The sequence below is a fragment of the Sinohyriopsis cumingii genome, chromosome 12, assembly GCF_028554795.1.
Source record: "Sinohyriopsis cumingii isolate HCF-2022 chromosome 12, ASM2855479v2, whole genome shotgun sequence".
Lineage (NCBI taxonomy): Eukaryota > Metazoa > Mollusca > Bivalvia > Unionida > Unionidae > Sinohyriopsis > Sinohyriopsis cumingii.
Window position 1 is genome coordinate 16,024,733 of NC_142972.1, and position 21,044 is coordinate 16,045,776.

At 33.7% G+C, this 21,044-nt stretch overlaps 1 protein-coding gene across 1 annotated transcript in view; it reads left to right on the forward strand.

The window, feature by feature from the left end:
• LOC149786031 (E3 ubiquitin-protein ligase rnf213-alpha-like) overlaps positions 1 to 21,044 on the forward strand; it is a 451,244-nt gene that overhangs the window by 79,291 nt on the left and 350,909 nt on the right. Inside the window, exons 17-20 of the mRNA XM_089978103.1 lie at positions 713 to 817; positions 8,276 to 8,383; positions 15,860 to 16,055; positions 18,894 to 19,211. Of these exons, the coding sequence (XP_089834229.1) occupies positions 713 to 817; positions 8,276 to 8,383; positions 15,860 to 16,055; positions 18,894 to 19,211 (727 nt within the window). The remainder of the gene's footprint in view (positions 1 to 712; positions 818 to 8,275; positions 8,384 to 15,859; positions 16,056 to 18,893; positions 19,212 to 21,044) is intronic.

Here is a 21,044-nt window from a genome sequence, read left to right on the forward strand (position 1 = left end):
TAATAAGTTTTCTTGTACTGAATATATTAATCTGTTGACCATTTTAGACTACCATTGACAGAGTGAAGTCTAACAAAATCTTTGAAGTATTTGCAAATGGTGTTGATCAGCAGTCAGATACAGCAGTCATAAAAAGTGGGAAACGTTGTAACAGCAAATGGCATAAAGACAATTTAATTGGGATCATCCATGCGGCAAGGTCTTTTAATCTAGTTATTTGTGACTTACTATCATGTCTATAGGGTTTGCTTTTGTTGGATTGGTTACCTGACAATCAGAAGTAGTTTTTTCTGTAAAGAAGTGCTTTTCCCAGTGCCAACAGATTTTGCAAACTTGTTACAAGCCATATATCATATGTCAGTTTTTAAATCCAAGGGCTCTTGGCATTAATTATAATGTAATGTTGCCAAAACTTATTTCTATAAATTGGTTGCTCTGTAAACAGTAAAATATGCCAGATGTAACAAAAACTTGTTTTAGTTTCATTATTTTTAATTGACATTATTGAAGCTAAAAGCAAAATACACTTTGCATGTGGTTTTAGAGCTTGGCAGGTATTTTCTGAAAACCATGCACATGCAGAAATTAGTTTCAGATAACAATTGGATCTTGCATTTGGTTTTCATGGGCGAGTATTAGAAGACTAGTGATCGATCTCATATGATCTAGTTTACTGACTCTTTTTGAGAACTTTTCATTTCTTCTTTCTCAGAACTGGAACAATATTTTTGCTCCCCATGATCTTCCATCAGAAGCTGTGAAGGATGCCTGGAATGATCAAGCAGAAAAAGATCTCCATAACACCCTCAGAGAACAGGTTTTTCCAGATATGCTTTTACACATGATCCAATCATACCTTTTTAGCTTTTACACATGATCCAGTCATACCTTTTTAGCTTTTACACATGATCCAATCATACCTTTTTAGCTTTTACACATGATCCAATCATACCTTTTTAGCTTTTACACATGATCCAGTCATACCTTTTTAGCTTTTACACATGATCCAATCATACCTTTTTAGCTTTTACAAATGATCCAATCATACCTTTTTAGCTTTTACACATGATCCAATCATACCTTTTTAGCTTGCTGCTATGAACTAGAGGATTGCAGTTGTACTGCCACAGCATCTGTGTATAAATGGATATACATATGTACAAGCTTGCTGTATCACTTCTTATTAGGTTATTGGCAGTAGTTTGAAGTGGGTTTCTTGGCCTTTTCTTGTTGTAATGTTATTTAGAGTTCTTTTGTTTACAATTTGCAAGAATGTATATTTTTTCTTCTACTACTGACAGCAGAACTGAAAACATGTTTTCACTACTGAAAACTACCTTAAACTACTGAAAACCAGAGCTTACACTACTGAAATGTTTCCAGAGGGTTTTACTTGAATGCCTTCATCAAAGCTTGTTGATGACTTGAATGTTGGATCAAAGGTAACTATTGATTTGGGGGTCAAAAGGTTAAATTCAGATATCAGATTTTCTAAATGAAGAAAAAAATGGTTTATGCACAGAAATTTAACTAATTGATCATGGAACTTCACCAAAGTTTGTGGATGACTTGTACATTGGGTAAGCAAGATGCTTGTTGATTTTGGAGTCAAAAGGTCAATGGTCAAGTTCACTGTGACTAAATTTTGTTCAAGACCACATACCTTGAGATCTGTTGCTAAATAATCTCCAGAATCAACCATACTCTACTTATGCCTACACAGAGGACTATTAAATACATGGCGGGCATATAATGTGTTCATGGCACTTTTGTTAAATTCTTTTTACAGTACTGATGCAAGTTTGTAATGTAGTATTCAAAAAGTGACATTGACTTTTATTAGTTTCAATAGCTGCTCTTTCTTGTTCATTTGGGAATGCAGTTAATAATTCTTTTTTCTTTTTAGTAGTTGTTTGTTAACCCTCATCAAAGATGCAGTTAATATATATAAGCAAAAAGTGACTTGGATCTTTCCCAAAATATTAAAGAACTCCATTGCAAATTAAGCTTTTGTTAGGGTTGGGTATTACTAGAAATTTTGTATAGTAATATATTGTGATGCAGGGCAGTATATTTGGGATATGTATATAGGGAAATCAGAAGAAAGTGCAGAATATTGAAGATTGAACAAGAAGTCAAATTTTCATATAACTTTAATTTCTTTTAAAACTCTATCTTTGTACAGTGGTGGGAAAACATTCATGCATGTGAATGAGTCCAAGCTACATGAGGCAGGCCGAATTTAATTTGCATCTTTTGAACTCAAGTCATATTGGCTGAGCTAAGATAAAATGATGTTGGCTTGTGTGAAGTTAAGTTCATCGTCCCATCCACAAAGTTTTACCTCTGCATTTCTTTCGCACCAAATGGCAAGATTATTGATTAAATTTCAATATTTCTTGGAATTTTAGCAAAAATGCTGCCAAACAAGTGACTTCATGTATTCATTCATATTTATTCAGCACCAGCTCATACAATACCATGATGGCAGTGTCAAATATATTTGATGATTGCTATGTAACATGCAGTTCATTCATTTTCTTTGTGGACATATCTTTTAGAAATCTTGAGTTTTAGAACAGCATTCAGTGACAGAAACAAAGGATTGATACAAATGAAAGTAGTTATTTATATACTTACTGTAAAAACTGATTTATTGGCAGTGTACTTTTGTAAAGGTTTAGGCAGATAATCATATACATGTAAAACTGCAAACCCCTAGCTTTTGTTATTTTATAGCTCTGCTGGACACAAGAGCTTATGGGATGGCATGTTGTTCATTGTCCATCATCAGTGTCTCTGTTAGAACAATTATGTTATTGCTACTATTCTGAAACTACTTTGAGAATTGCAATGAAACTTTATACACACGTTCATCCCATGGTCTATTTTATTTTAAATGAAAATGGCGCTACTTAGGCATCCATTGTGGCTGCTAAAGTGGCCTCATGAATTTTTTTTTTATATCACTATTCCTCCTGAACAGATAAATTGACATGAGTCTTTACCGTAAGACTTCTTGTGATATCTGGTTTGGCCTGAGTGAAAATATCCTTATCTGATGTCTGATATGGCCACTAAAGAACCCAGTTTAAAAATATTGTTATACATTACTTCTCCTGAATGGATGGTCATATCAACATGATGATTTCACCATAAAACTTCGTATGATTTTTGGTTGGTATATGGTTTCCATTATGGCTCCCACAGTAGCCATCTTGAAAATCTTGTTATTGCTGCTACTCCTGAACAGAAAGGCAGATTAAAATAGGGTTTTCACCAGAAAACTTATGCTGTCTTGTTGGTTATAAATTAAATTGGTGCCACTCAGACATCCACTATGGCTGCCACAGTGGCCATATTTTTCTCTGCTTGTCTTGAATAATGGTATTATTAGCACAAGTCTTCACTCAAACACTAATTATAATGTCTAGTTGGTTGTCAATGAAATTGGTGCTGATCTAACTTCCAATCTGGCCACCACAGTGGCCATCTTGAATTTTTTGTATTGCTACATCTCCTAAATAGTTGGTCAATCAACATTGTGCTTTCACCAAAAGAATTTGTATGATGTCTGGTTGGTCTAAATGGAAATGATGCCAATCAGTATTGCCAGCAAAGGTAGCCATCTTGAAATCCTTGTTATTGTTACTCTTTATAAAAAGAAAATCATAGCTATATGGTGATTTCACTAGAAGATTACTAAACAGGAAATCATATCAATATGGGATTTCCACCAGAAGATTTCTTATGATGTCTTGTTGATTCGAAAAGAAATGTGCCAATCTGACATAAAGCATGACACCAATTTTGAAAATCTTGTAGTTGGATAATATAGATGGTTTGAGCACTCTTCAGTCAAAAGGAAGAAACAGTATTATCTTCAATTTCTTGAAATTCTTTTTAGCCAGTAGAGCGAGTATATTCAAAGGACTCCTGTTGTTTTTAGCCTTACTGGTCACAGACCAGAAGAGTTTATGTGATAGCCAGTTGTCTATGATCCATTACCAGTTGTCTCTTGCCAGTCTGTCTTTTAGCACCAGTTTTTTTCAAAACTACTGAAGGGATTGCCATGAAACAGTACACATACATCCATCCAAAGATCTAGTTGGTCCTAATGGAAATGGTGCCCAGCAGACTTAAAAATTGACCACACTTGAACAATATTCTGACGGCTGAAAGAATCATGTTTTGCATTTTATATATGGAGTAAAAATTCAAAGAAACATTGCTGTTCATCATAATCTTGATTAAATAAAGATAGCATCAATATTTTGATGCAATGCACTGATGTATATTAACATTAGTTATTCGTCATGCCTCTTTGATGCAAATTAGTGAAATGGCCTCTCCCACAGCAGAATTTGACTTGACACATCACCCTTGCAGGCCTGTTGTCAGCCAGTTAAGTAATATCTGAAAGGTGGTTGTTTATCTTGGACCACCTTATCTTTTAATTACCTCTGCATCAACTATATGCCCAAGGATGGGTTTAGCCGAGCTTGTAGCAGGACTGTTTACTGTTCATACATATTGATAATGGGCATAATTACCTTTTCATTGTCTCTAAATCAAATGTATGCCCCAAAGACAGGGTTTGACACTAACTGAAGGAGCCAACAGGACTTCCTGCTTTTGGAAACAAGTGGTCCTTCTGACTGATAGAAAGTCCTTCTGATTTATGGTTATACTGAAAAAAATGTGTAATGCATGCAATAAAATAAAACACACACAAGGTTGTTATTTTATTACAGTTTACATTAAATTCTCAACAGTTTATATGCTTTGTTTTGTAATGCTGATGAATCTTGTACATGGTATTTATCATCATCAGCATCAGCAGCAGCAGCAGCAGCATCACTGATGCACCGTCCATTCCCATTCCATTGATCGTTTTGATCCATTAATCCATATACTTCTCTGACATAAAGCATGCTATAGCATGACTGGTGGTTTCACTGTCTGCCTTGAGTACATTCTTTATACCAGGGGTCGGCAAACTTTTTTTGTAATGGGCCACATTATTAATATTTTAGGTTTTGCGGGCCAAGGGTCAAACTCAAAGATGTTTATGTCGATTCACTTATATAAATAACAAAAAAGAAAAAAAAAATCACAAATTTATTTAACAAAATGTAACATAATAATACACAATTGTTTGAAATACAGCTCTACTAATGAGAAGAATGCGATTGATTTTTTTTGAGACAGTATTTCACCAAATTGGGGTTCAGAGTTAATACTCCCTATCATCAGAATTAATTGCAAATGTTCATCTGTTAATGCTGACCTGTATTGAGATTTTACATATATCAGCTTTGAAAATGTCTTTTCACACAGGTAGGTGCTGCCAAATACAGATATAAATCCATAAGCATATGATCTTAATTGACCCTATTCATTGCTTGGAAGACAGTTACATAATTCTGTTAGACTCTTCTCTTGAAATTTTCCTTTTAGCATGTCATCACACTGCAGATTAATCACTTCCAATTGAAGGTTAGGTGGAAGCTCCTCAATTGTACATGTAAATGGATTTTAAAATGTGGAAATGCTTACTGTGCTTACATCAAGATCTGAAAAATGCTGCTGGAACTGTAGTTTGAACTTAGAAAATATATTTGCTGCAAATTTGTGTGGGAATGGAGATTTCACTTCTTCTTTTAATTTTTGACAGCATGGGAAATGCACAAAGCAGTTTGACCCGACTTATGACTCAGCATCAGTTGTCGTAAAATGACTTTACTGCAGAATAAGTTTCACATATGAGCACTGTTTTGCCCTGTAGTTTTAAATTGAAAGCATTAAGAAATCCTATGATATCTGCAGCAAAAGCTAATTTCCAAAGCCATTCAGTGTTTGATAATAGTGGTTGATGGCAGTTTTTCTCGTTTAAAAAAATTTCAATCTCCCCTCGGAGTTAAAAAAATCTCAGTAAAACTTTGCTGGTGCTGAGCCATCAAACTGCTTTATGGTAGGGCAAGTCAGGGTATTCAGCTTCCATTTCTCACAAAAAAATCTCAGAACTAATGATGGTTAAGTCCATGAGAGCGAATGAAGTTCACCATTGACATAACTGGTTCAACAACATGTGATATACTCAAATATTTCCCACAAAGTACCTGCTGGTGAATAATACAGTGAATAACCATAGGCTTTGAACACCTTGCATTTACACAAGCTTGTAGATATTTCCAACTAAGCCTTTCCCTTTTCCACACATATTTTCACCACCATCAGTTGTGACACATTTTAGCCGATTCCACTTCAGATTGTACTTTGTTAACGTTTTTTCAGCTTCCTTGAAAATATTTTTGTCAGTAGTTGCTCCATGCAGGCTATTCATAGAAACTAATTCTTCAGTCACTTCAAACTCAGCATTGATTCTTCAAATAAACAGCAGCAACTGAGCAGTATCAGTGACATTTGTCACCTCGTCAAGAGCCAAGGAAAACCACTCGAAATCATTTGTCTTGTTATTTAATTGGCTAATGATGTTGGTCCCAATTTCCTCAGCTCATCAAGCAACTGTTCTCACCAAAAGGCTGATAGATTTAAATAAATCCACGTTCCCTGGACACATTTCTTCGGCTGCTACAATCAAACATGGTTTAATTAACTCACCGTCAGTAAATGGCTTTCCTTCCTTAGGTAACAAATGAGCTACTTGTAAACTTTCTTTAGTTACAGCCTCATTTTCAGTTTTAATTTTGTGAAGAAATTGCATTGTGATGAAATATTCCATTTTAAAGTTTCATTGTTTTCTGATCATTGCTTGCCTGTGAGTTGAGAATATTGTTTCGAGTGCGTTGACTCATAATGTATGCGGCAACGAAACCCGAGTACATTTTTGACAACATATACATATTGATATAACTCATACACAATTTCATGACAGTGTCTAATAACACCACCAAGCCCAGTGAACATGTTGGCGGCTTTCATTTTTTGATGTTTATTAAATTGTGAGAATCTTTTATCAACCACTGCATTGTCTGCTGCTTGGTTGTGTATGCAATTAAAGAAGAAACACATGTTGGCTATTGTTTGAGCAACGATTGCTTATAGAATTAATTGAAGACAATCACAAAGATGAATTACTGGCTTTACTCATGGTTAAGTATTAAGTAACATTTGCAGTAATGTTTATTTTGGCATAACACTTAAAGAACCTGGTGAAATTGTTAAATTTCACAAGCCACGCCATGATCATATTATATTTATATTCATACACAAACTCTTCCCCAAAATGATAATAAACATTTTACACACGATCATATTGTATTTGAATTCATATGCGATTTCTTCCCCAAAATGATAATAATTTTTTTGTACACTATTTCACGTACTTTGAACAAAAAATATTTTTTCATGTACAAATGAATATATGAAATTTTGGGAACAATGCCACAACCACGTTATATCCAAATTCTTGTTATTGCGATTGCATTTTAACAGGGTTGCACTGTACATTAAGGATGTAAAAGATCATTTCCTGGCCCCCCCCCCCAAAGCTTTGATAAAATTTAATGTTCATTTTCATCTATGTAAGACATGTTTTGAGTATGATTTGAGACACATTTATGATTAGGAATTCAGAGTGATGAGGGAAGTGGATGACAAAATAATTACCTCTGATAATCTGTTAATGAACTTTTTAATTGATCCTTCACTTCTGATTCACAATCATGATAACTGATTTACCTTTCTACCCATTGTCAATATGGCTTTGATTTCTAAAACAGAAAAACCATTTAAATATTAGAAAGCATTCTAGGAACCGAGTTCATTGGCCAACTGCTCATGTAATTGACATTTAGCTAAAATATGTCAACAAGAAGAGCAATTAATTTCAGGCCCACTTGGTCCTCATGTTTATTTAGCTCCTTGCACAGTTATGCAGGGACAGTCATGGAATCTAATTGTTGTATAATTGTTGAAAGTAGTAAACAGCTTATAAAAATAGTCTCATTGACTTACTATTTCTACTCCTGTGATACATTTTTATTTAGCTATATTTATGTTTTCTGCTACTTGTATGGTGATAAAGCCTGATAGGTGCGTTCGTTTTGAGAAGTACAATTATGGGTATCAAAATTGCCTTACCTACCTTAGCAGGTAGCAATGTTGTCATTGCATTGCTCAGTGGTGAGACCTAATCTATATGGAATCCTTGTTTATGTTTGACAGTACAAATCATGATGGAATAAATTTATCTGTCTTTAACCTGTCCAGTTGTCAGATTGTTTAACTCGAGTCTATTCTTACCTTTCAGATGCAGAACAGCACATCTATTACAGGACACTTGATAGAAGTCTACTGTAAAGATTTTGACAATTTCCATCCACGTGTGCAGAATTGTTTGGGTCAATTGGCCTTTAAGGTGAGTTCATATCAGACTGTAATGTATTTAATCTGGAATTTAAATTGACTTTCAATACTTGACAGTTTTTACAGCATGAAATCCCCCCACCAAAAAAAAAAATTGAGGGTACTCATGGTTTTCAAAAAAAAAATCACATTTTACTTGATACTTATATCAATAATCAGTTATTTTCTCCAGAATGGTTGACACAGATCGTTCACAATGTAAACTCAGGTTTATTTATTCAATACTGTTGATTGTCCCTAAGGCCAATACTGATGCACCTCAGTTGTTTCATTTGCTTTCCATGGTTCAAAATGGAAACGCCATGGTGGGTTTTAGATTCTGTTAAGGTGGGTGACTTCACTACCAGTATGGACCTGCAAAATGTGTATCTGCATGGCCTAATTTGCACATTTCTAGGAAGTTCCAGCATTTTGCTTTTAGAACGATTGATAGTTTACCAGTTCATGTCACTCCCTTTTGGATAAGACACCATTCCCCAGGTCTCCATATGTCCTAAGGACAAGGTCACAAGGTTAGAGCCCATTTTAAGACTACCGGCATGGCTGCAACATCTCATTTCAAGACCACTGGTGTGACTGCAACATCCACTTACTTGGATGATATTTTTCAGAAACACCAGGTGAGTTATATCTTGGAGAAAGAAATGAGAGTCCTTAATACTCTCCTCAGCCTTGAATTAGTGGTGAAAAAAGAAAGTCCAAGCTAATATCAACTCAGCATTTTATCCATTTAGGAATCTTATTCAAAGCACAGGTAAACAGAGCATATCTCCCTCAGGAATGGGCATCAAAAGCAGCTCAATGGTGGCTTCATTTCTTACACAGGTGTCTCTCAGTCTGAGAATTCCTTCATCTAATGAGTTTGTTCATTGTGGAAGTGGAATGCATCATTCTGTATCATCATTTAATGAGACTGCTACATGTTTTGTTGTCCCATTGGAGGCTGTGACTTTTTCCCCTGGATCAGTCTATAACATAGAGGTTCCATATCAGAAGATGGGACAACCTGAGTTGGGTGTTGTACTGCAGTACAATCTTCAGAGATCACGTATATAGAAGGCAGAGGTACACATCTACTGATATTATTACAGGAGGCCAGTGGAATATGGTCCACACTATTTCATGTCAACATCCTTGAGATGAAAGCCATACTGAAAGACTAAAAAGTATTTCATTGTGGCAGGAGGAACTACATGGAATGAGTGTTCTCTTTTGTCTGACAACTCCGCTGTGGCAAATTATATCAGAAGGAAGGAAGGTTTCGCATCATCCCTGTTTTCACTCACATATATGCCCCCTGTGATCAACCAATGGTGTATTTGTTTGTGACAAGGTGGAATGCAAAACTCCCAACCTTTGTCCAATTAGTCCTACATTCAAAGGCCTGCACAGTCGATGAGCTTTCCACAGATCAGAATGGTTTGAATGCACACACTGACCCTCTAACACCTCTGATTATATATGTAGGTGATACAGAAAGCAAGAGGATCAGAGTATCACCTCATGTGGGAAAATTCATGGATGAGTGACCTGATACATCTCGTTGCAGAAATACCCACGAAATAGAGGTATTTCTCATCTGCTCAAACAATCTTGATTGCATGTGTTCCATTCCAATCCAGAGTGGTTGAACCTGCATATCTGGATCATATTAAACAAGCCCACAAGAAAAGCTTTCACAGCATGCAGTGGAGAGAATTTCTCGAATGAGATGGCCCTCCACTTTTAAAGCATAAGAAGAGATAATATTCACACAATTTTCGGCATGAACACATTGCATTAATGATGGCATCAATGCCTCATATGGCTAACTTCCTAATTTGACTCTTTGACTAGAAACATTTAGCACTAATCACAGTAAAGGCTACCATTTGTTGCTCTCTGACATGCTGCATCATCATGACAGAGAGGATAATGTACAAACAATGACCTATCCCATCTTTGTCAAATTTGATTTCACAGGTCCATCTGTCTAATTAAATATTTTTTTGATTCAAATAAAAGCTTTATCAAAAATGTAATATACCATGAAAGTTTTCTGTAATTTTATATTTGACATCAAGTTTCATGCTTTAAAAGAGGATTGTTCAGATGGAGGAAATCAAAAGAGGAAAAAACATTTGAAAAGGAGAGTTGTTTTCTTTATCACATGAATACTGCTTATCTATGCAACTACCTGCATGCATGTACTGTTCATTATACAACAATTGCATATTTTTCAAATAACTTTGAATGCTTTTTAAATGAATGTCATTCAAAAACAAAACTTCAAAATGCTGGTTAATCAGCCAAACATGGCACAAATAGGACATTTTTTGGGTACATTGATATTATCTTCAGGAAGAAGCAATGATGTGTTTGTATGTGTGTATTCTTGTAGTTGATCCACCGAGAGCAATAGAGTGTTTCAGTGTATGTGTATATGTGTTTGCCAATGGGGATGTTTTGTCTCTTTGACAGAAACAAATGATGTTACATTGACCTGTAATGTGATCATGTGTCCTTTGCACAATTTACTTCCATAAAGTATATACCCATTCTAATCTTCCTGCCTTACCCTTAGAACCACTATAAGGGGCAGTAACTTCCAAAGTTGCAAGAGTATTAATACTAAAATAAAATATGCCAAAGAAATGGTTTACGTTCCACCCACTCCCTCTCTGTCTCTCTCTCTGTATGTCTGTGTGTGTGTGTGTGTGTGTCTCTCTCTCTCTCTCAAACACACACACACCTGTGTAACTAGATACATAGATTGGGTTGTATGTAAGATCCCTAAGGCAAGGGACATTGTACCACCCACCACCCCCAAATCAGGGAAACACAGAATCGTTTACAGGGACATTTTTTTTTCATAATGCACTTGTAGTGCCAGAAAAATGAAATAATGCGCTAGTAGTGTCAAAAAAATGAAATAAAGTTATTCGCTTAAAATGTTTTGCTACTTTGTCATTATAATTTCCTTCAACACTTACAATATTGCGATAAATAATACATCATGTACTCTAAAGTAACTTGTGAAAATATTGATGTTTTAATCTCTGGTTAACCTTTAATGGAATTTTCCATTCCAGATGATCTCGGTCTCATTTAACTATAACATTCATTTACTACTACCAGCATTTATTATAATACACATGTTTTCTTAATTACCTTTCCTTCCAAGTTAATAAATCTTTGATTTTGTATTTGTATAAGTTTAGCTGCTGATACTTTGTTAATAATTCAACCTAAAAATAAATATTCCTTGTCATTAGTCTTTCTTTAACCTCAAAAATATGTTTCTCTGGTGGTGTAGAAGAGTTTATATTGCATCTCGACTGACTACCACAAACCTTGAATGTTTTCATTACCAGATATATTATTCATTGCCATCTTACAGTTGTTTTGCCTTTACTGACTTTGGCATTTTCTAGCACCAACATAGATAACAAATAATGAAAAGTTGTAGATGTATTTTCTTATTTTGTCATGATGAAAAGGTGTGCCTAGCAGAGCACATGGTGTCAAGATTTTGGGGACAGAGAACCAAAAACTGCAGGAAATCTGCAATCTTGTACTCGGTGTGCAACACTGCAGATTAGTATTTGCCCATATTATCCAGTCATAGAGACATCAAAGAATTACTGCAAGAATGAAGATGAATTAGAGAATTTGACATGAACAGTTTTGATATGAAGGTGAAGAAACATTATTGTTATTTTTTTTAAAATAATAATTTAGATATCTTTCAGTAATCTAAAAATAGTAAAACTAATTACACCATTCAGTGTATCACTAAAAATATTGTTGGTACAAATTGAATAAAATGAATAATTTCACCAAGAAAACAATATACAATGATGCAATTGAAAACCATTGATGTCCTGATGCAAAAACCATAAGAATGAATTAGAAAATTTTAATAAACATTTAGAATAATTTAACTATTTAAGAAACATATCAGTTTTGGTAAAACAGAACTTTAAAAGAGAATATTGACTTCATCCTCTTGCATGTACACTGCTGCACACAAATAAAACAGGTCACTCATACATATAAAATGTTGATGACATCATTTGATGTTTCCTACTGTATATGATGTCCTCATCATTTTACATTAAAAAGACCTATCCATATGGCAGATTAAGATCTGGCATTGGTCCAATTTTAATCAAAAGTTAACCTAGTCTTTTAGCATTGTAACTTTGCTAGTCTGGAAAATTGGGTTTTCAGATTTTCCAGTCCTTGAAGCTACAGGGTGGTTATACTGACTTTGATAGGGATAAATAATTATCAACAAGCAATATTCAGAAAAAGTATCCTCTCATATTTATGTTGTCAGATTTATGGAGAGATCTTCTCTTTGCAATTTACAAATTTGGTTTTAAACACAGAAATATTCCAAATATATCAGGTTTATTTTTACTATTTCAAAGGTAAGTGTCATAAATTCCTATTTCATACTGCGACTCAGCCTGTTTGTAAAGAGTCTGCAATGTACACAGATTTTATCCTTTGAAATACCGTATATCCTTGCATATCAGCTGAATAATTAAAGAAAAATTAAAAAGCCTGGAAGAAGGAGGGAGTCAACTTATCCATGGGCCAAGGCCTAAACTTGAATATTTTTAAAGTTTTTTTTTTTTGACTACCATAAGGGCTGTAAATCTTGGGACAAAAAAATATTTTATTTTCCATGTTTCAAAACTTGTCTGCCTGTAAAAAATGCAACATTTTCTTTTTACCAGCACTTGTAGACACAAAAGATGTGACAAAATGTTCTTTATCAACTCCGGTCACACAGGAATGACCAGCTCTTAATACCATAGATGCAGATTTTGCTTTATTCATTGTTTCTACTAAATCATATTCTTTCAGACTACGTTTCAGCTAGATGCACATCGCTGTTTCATTTATATTAATCCACACACTAACAAGTTACTCTTTTTCAATGATATAAGTGATCCTACAGATTGAGGTAATCTTTATGAATAGGTACACATATTTAATTGTACAAGGCACTTAACTAGCATATATATTCACATAACTGTTATATGTTGATGAAATAATGATAAAATAATAACTATAATCTGAATATATATCAACTAAGATGATTATTGATCTATTTTAGTTTTGTATTTTGGCTGAACAAAATCATAATTTTCCACACATTGGAAAGCTAGTTGTTTAGGTGTCGCTTTTATTTATAATTGGCAGATTTGTCTTTTGTTTTCCAACAGCAATCTAGGCCACTTAATCATTAAAACCCTGAAACAGGCGCAGGTTCAGATGGGTTAAGATGAAATTTTGTTTGGCAGCTATATCAGTACTTTAATGTATAATTGCTTTTTGCTTCATGATATTAGCACAATTATCATAGTTGTGTCAACAGGGTTTGAGGATGCTTATACCAAAGCAAACTACAACTCGTTTTTGAAGGCATTAGAATAATCTTTGAAGCGTTATGTCTGAATCTTCATTAATGTATTATGATGATATTTTAGTTTTGGCTGTGGTGCCAAGGGTTGTACTTCATTCAGTGCATGTTCATGCCTTCATTGTACATCCAGTGATGCCATTATGTAAATATGCTCACTAGCCTAAATGTAAGCATTGAACCAAACACTATTGTTGTTTGTTGTTGTCAAACTGCAATCACATTTAAATGAGTTAGGTATTTACAATTTTAAGACAAAATAAAAACATAATTATGGGTGCATAGATACAGAATTGTAATGCAATAATGCATAAACAAACAATTATTACTTTGAGGCAGACGGGAGAGGTACTGTTACGGTAAACCATGATTGGTCAGTTCTTGTCATCATCTGATCAAATTGTTCTTAAATCTGAATTAAGCAGAATCAAAAAGAAAACAAAAAATAAAATTTATTGACTTTTTAAAGAAATTATATTAACTTATAACATTTCATGTAATAATATTACATGTGAACCACAAGAGAGGTATACATATAATTTTTTTCTAATATAAGTTCGCATAAAATAATGCTTTTAGAACATTTTGTAATGTCTTATTGGACAGGTCAGTTGGCTTATGTGTGGGGCTTGTACTTTTTAATGTTTTTACCTAATGAGCTTGATGGGTTGGTTTATATGTGAATGAGCTTTTACGCGAGTATATATGGTAATTTATTTCATTTTATGTACAAATATCTTAACCAAAATGTTGCAGGTAGAGTTCATTTGCTTATGAGAAATTTGCAATTAAAATTCCTGGTTCCAAGATTTATAGGATGAAAAAAAATTTGTACAGCACAATTTTGTAAATGAAATTTCAGTTTCAGATTTTTAGGTCTATTACCTCTCCAATTTTGGATGTCACTCTTTATCTTGATTAATTGGGCTGAATCTAACAAGTCTGAAGTTTTGAATGTCAACACTGTTTACATAAAAAGCTGTTATTTGTTTTAGTAAATTTGAAATGTCCCTGATCATTAATAAAAGTCAGAGAACAGAGCAACCTTATTTTAATTGATTTGTGGGTTATGCCCACTTGTTAGATAACATAGGATAAAGCTTGTGTCCCATTTTCAGTGAAACTGATGTTGGATTTTTGTACCAGGATAAGATAATCCCATTCACGGAGTCAACCCCTCTAAAGTGTCTATTAATCTCCAAAGTTGGTCACAGTTATTTTGCCTGAATGCACAAAGGAAACAATTTGCCTATTCTCTAGTTTATGTCCTGGTGTCCTCTCCAGTTTCTTGTTGGCTTTTAATGCTTTTTGTATTCTGGGTGCAATATTATCTTTTTTTTTTATCTGTTCAAACTGCAAAATAGAACAGTTTTAAAAGAGTATTTTCATCATCTTTTCTGTTACTTTATTACTATAAATATTTTTGTCTTAATTTTTGTGTTTATTACTGTTATTATTTTTATCTGAATTTATGTTGCAATCTATAAGATTCTGAAGTAAACTCTTATATGGAATTTGAATCTTGAAAATTCATACATTTGCATTCTAATCAACAACAAACTGTATTACTTGTTGGAGGTTTATAAGCTGCATGCTAGTTAAGGTAAACAAGTTTATTTCTTATTTCATCCTGTAAAAATAGGAAATGATGACTTGTATCTCCAGATCTGTCATTCATTGTGAATATTAACCAATTTTCAGGATTACCATCTTTTGCAAAAACAAAGTCATGCATCATATATTTGCTGAATCAAACTAACAAAATAGTTGATATTTTCATAAAGTTTATTGATTGTTTTCCTTTTGTATTTAATACTATTTAAAAGGTTTAGTAAAATGGCTGTTTTAATCACCTGTTTTAAACATTCTGAATTTTGACCATTTTGTACTCTTCCCTATTTTTAAATTCCCATCACTGTTTTGGTGGGAGAAAGAAGTCACTTTAAAAAAAAATTAGATTATGGCATGGACCCTATTTACATATTTAATGACTTTTGGGAGTGGCAGGCATCTGAGATCAAATGGTTTATGCTATTTTCTGATCCTTTATAGGCCATAGAGACTGGATATGATCTTCAAATGAGTCAGCTTGGAGAACATGAAAGAAGCCGCTTTAGACAACTTCTGTGTAGCTTTTTTGAAAAAGAGTGGAAAGCAGCCATGAATAAGAGAGGCATGGAGGAAGACCAACTCATCTTACACCACATCCTGACTTGGGCACCATTTTCACACTTTCTCAAAATGTTCTGTAAGCATCAGTTTACTAATTCTTTATGTTCCTTTTAAGCTTCATGATGTGGATGAGAGCTATGGTGCTACTCATAATGTCAACATTGGAACAGATAAAATCTTACAAATATTTACAGTTTCACTAAATCTGAACCATTCATTCTTCCCAGACCCTAGATACTAGTTTGTAGTGAGTTTCATAGAACCTACTCTACTGGAGAGGGACGAATAGGGCTAACTTTGTACATACATGTATATCATTGTTCACGTTTGGTCTCTTGCAGCCACTATGCATATTATACTTGGAATCATACAACTAGGTACAGAGATGCATCTTGACAAGTACTATGTCCTTATCACTGTGATTCATAAAAGTTATTTCAAGGTGTTTCAAATTTATACATATAAAGCTGATGTGCAGTCCTATATAACCATTACTAAAAAAGAAGAGGTTAGTGTTAGGACTGGTTGGCCTGGTATCAGGATAATGTGACTGGGTGAGACATCATGCTACATGTCTGCGGCATGATACCCCAGTGCTAGACATCACTGTAAACTGCCACACTGCAGAAATCATTGCGATATGACTGAAAAATTGTTAAAGCTATGTTAAAATTCCAAATCACACACACATACACATCACATGTCACATCTAAATGTTTGCATTTCTATGGTGGTGAACATCAGAATTATCATATATTTTCCATTATACTATCCAACTAACAAGTGCAAATATAAATCATTGTTCCAGGTGATGAGATGTATGAGTGAATAATGATTGGACTTGTTTTTGTTTTCTTCCTCTGTTGTATTAATTTAAGCCTTGATATATTATAGTAATTGATTTATTGCAAAATGGTAATAGCCCTGTATACATTGTTTCTTATTAGTGTACTATATAAAGCAAATGTTTCACTCATTGGAAATTCACTTCGAACATTCCACATTGTAAGAAAGATAATTGTTAATAAACTGATAAACTTAAAAAGCCAAAGTACTTCGGCAAATTTGTAATATCTTGTCTGTAATTTTGTTAGAACAAATTTGGTGCTTTTCTGCGACATATATTACAATTGCTGCTGTGATTTGTGTCATTTCATTATTCATCCCACTAGATCAGTATTTTAAAAGCAAAGAAATTCAATTGTCAAACAAGCTTTTTAATATTCTAAAGCATACTTGACAGAAAGGAACAGAACTCAAACATTACCATGTAAATTAAAATAAAAAACTTTCCTATATCTCTCTCTCTCTTTTTATATATATATATATATATATATATATATATATATATATATATATATATATATATATATATATATATTGAGAGAGAGAGAGAGAGAGACTTGAAAATGAAAATGGCATCTCTTACATCCATTATAGCCATTTCTACTCTAAGGAAATGGTCATATCTAAATAGGGGTTTTTGATAGAAAACTTCTTTTGAGATGTTGGTTCTAAATGGCATTGATGTTGATTTAGCTTGCAACATGGGCACCACAGGAACATTCTTAAAATTGTGTTATTTGTAACTACTGTGGAATCTGTTGATGTAGCAATTACACCAAAAAACAATGTACTAAGTGTTGTTGTTCCTAACTGAAAATGATACTGATCTGATCACCATCATGGCCACCACAGCAGTGATCTTCAAATTCTTGTTATTCTCACTGTTATATATTGATCTGGGCTGGTTATTAAAAGATTTCTTGAGATCTGTAGCTAGTTCAAGATGCTAATACGACATCCAATATGACTACAGTGGCAGTCATTTTGAAAATCTTGTCAGAACACTTCATGTTAATGGATGGTCACGTTAACATTGGGTTGTCTTTGGAATACTTTCTGGCATGTGAAGTTGGTGCAGTAACATGTAATTGGCCATTAATGGGTACATCTTTTATGAGAGACACTTTTTCTCCATATGGCACATGCATGCTTTCTGAAAGGTGAATCTTGGTCAGAATATAGTAGAATGTATTCTTTTTTATGATATACCACCAGAGAAAATCATCAAAATTTTGAAGAAATGCTGATCCTGTATTTTCAAGATTTTATATTTTGTTTACTTTTTTTGGTTTGATATACCTTTTAAAGAGTTTTAACTTATGATGACAACTTTTAAAATTATGCAGAAAGTGAGGCAGCTAGAGCTAAATATTAAATATATTTTAAAAATTTAATATGGACCTAGGCCACATACATAGACCACCTCAGAGCACTCCCCCCCCAATAAATTTGTCTTGCATCACTTTCATTATACTTATTTCTTTGGCAAAGTGATACATGACATATATATATTTGGTTTTCAAGTAACCATAGAATCTGCATTGGCAGACTGGTTCTAGCTATTTACTCACTTCATGCACACAGATACCTCACACTGAAACATGCAAACTGTGTGATGACTGTTCTTTTCAAACAGTCTTTATTTTGAACCAGATTTTGCTTCTAAATGGGCTCTATGCATAATCAGGCCACTATTCCACCAAATAACATATAAGCAGTCCACATAAGCTGCTGGTTTGTAGAATTATTCTTGTAAATAGCTAACTCTTCTCTAATTGTTAATGAAAAAACTATAATAGTGAGAGAAAAAACTTTATTCATCTTTCTATTCAATTATTTCTGTCTTCTGGCATCACGATTTTGATTCATGTCATATGACGTTTTGGTATCTCCTTATTAGAATGGTATCGAGTATCATCATTCATTGAATACAAGTAATGTTTGTAGGAGCTGATGTGTCATTAGGTTGTTGATAAAAGGGAACAAAAATCATTAAAGATTACAATGTCAGTCACAAGTGTGACAATTTCATGTGGGTTTTTTTTATATAATAAATTTCTATCTGTAGATGGAAAAGAAAAAGAGCTTTACCTAGACCAGTCACAGACCTGCCTTGAACTAACTCAAGCTGTATCACTCATAGAGGACAGAGTGCGTGCTCTAGAAAATGGAACAGTCACCCTCAGAGACCTGGAACAGATAAAAGCTGCTGAAGACAAGTTTCAAAAACTGATTGCTATCATGTTTGAAAAGTCTAATGAGGAAAATGGGAAACCTCTAAATGTGGCCAAGGCTGTGAAAATTCGTCAGCTAGAGGTGGACAGCTACTACACACAAAAGAAATATGTTGCAACTCTGGTCCAGCTTTGTCATCATGTACATTCAGGTCAGTATATACCTAAACTAAATTCAGGAAAACCTATGTGGTAATATCTTCTCATAGTATCAACTAGAAGTGATCTTCACAAGTACACCACTCCATCAATAACTCATGCCATGATAACCATGAACCTGCTTATAATGCAGGGTCAGGCATGGATTTAAACCAGAAAATGCCAAAAAAATGTATCCCTGTTTGTTGAACTTGAAGAAAATTGCAATCAAAATTGGTAATGGAAACTTTGATATATTGCTTGTTTTATTGTTGAAAATGGTAGATAGGACCTGGAAATTTTAACCAACATTATAAAATATCCACTTTTAATAAAAGGTCCTATAATTTGTTACATTTTCTTTACAAACAACATTCATAGTACATGGTAATTAATGATATTCAAGGAAATTTCAATCAATGAAAGTGTCACGCCTAGTGGTGGCAGTACTTTAATAAATAAATACCAATTAAATAATTTTTTTATCAATTGAAATTCGTGTTCTAGTTCTTTCTTTTAGTTGCTTTGAAGTGTAATCATTCTAAATGCAATGTGACCTCTTGTAATTAAATGTAAAATGTATCAATCTACCATAACAGCTATGTCTGCGAGTGTTTCTTGGAGAACCTAATTAAGTGCTGACCATGTTTTGATATCGGACTAGAGGAAGCATTTGTTGTATTGTTGCACTAAATAAAAAGCTGACCTCCTTTTCTATTATCATGTCAATTATGTCGTTTTAATCAAATAAAGGAGGTGGAATAAAAGTTAAAAAACATTAAAAGGCATACAACTTCTGCATTCTTAAGAACCAGAAGCCCTGGTTGTATCTTGGTTACCTCATTTCAGTTGATCAATCGAACACTGTTATAAATGTTATTTTGTACATAATCTAATTAAACTATCTTAAAATAACCAACTCATTCATAACTGTGATCAAAGAAAGCAATTCAACCAAGTAAAATGAGAACTTTGTAAAATAAAGAACTTTGCTTTTCTTGACTCAGTTTATTGCCCAGTCAATGGCAGTCAGTAAGTTTTGTATAGAAGTATTTTGATGACATCCATGGTGCAGATCACTCAACAGTTAGGAATGAGCAGATTTTGGTACAACTAAATTAGTAGAATGTTTAGAATAACAATTAATATTTTTATATAAGATAACAAAGGCACCTACATGACCACATGGACATACACTTTAGACTTAAAATGAAATACACATACTGATGCAGTAGGCTATTAATTTGCTGGAAATTAAAATGTTTGAACATCTGAGATTTGACAGTTTTCCACATTAGTTATCATTCCAGTAACAAGTTGAGTTTAGAACAATTACTGACAGTTATGTGTTGTTAATTGCAAGATCATAATAGGGACTGTTAAATACAACATACCAAGTCACATGGCTTCTAATGATAGAAACATACCTTTCCCAAGTTGAAATTGACATCACCTTTTGATGCTAAACCTTGTAAATATTTTGTAACTGTTGAGAATGGTCTGTTGAACATATGCCAGTGTCAAGTCTTTATTCGGGAGAGACCATTTAATTTCTAAAGTCGGGCAGGTAAATGCTTGAAACCAATTGTCTTTCTCTGATTTGTTTTATGAAGAAGCAAAAGTGCTAAAAAAATGTTTGTAATAAAAAAGAACTGTATTTCCTTATTCTTCATTCTGTCCTTTACGCTTTGAATGTTAACTATTATTGGCACCTTATAACCACTGTTGTGCTGAGGTGCTGTAAAAAGCTGCTATATACATACTGTCCAGGGTATATAGAATAAAATGGATTGATTGTATGACTAGTGTTCCCTTTTCTATATTAGAAACTTCCAAAAAATTATCTC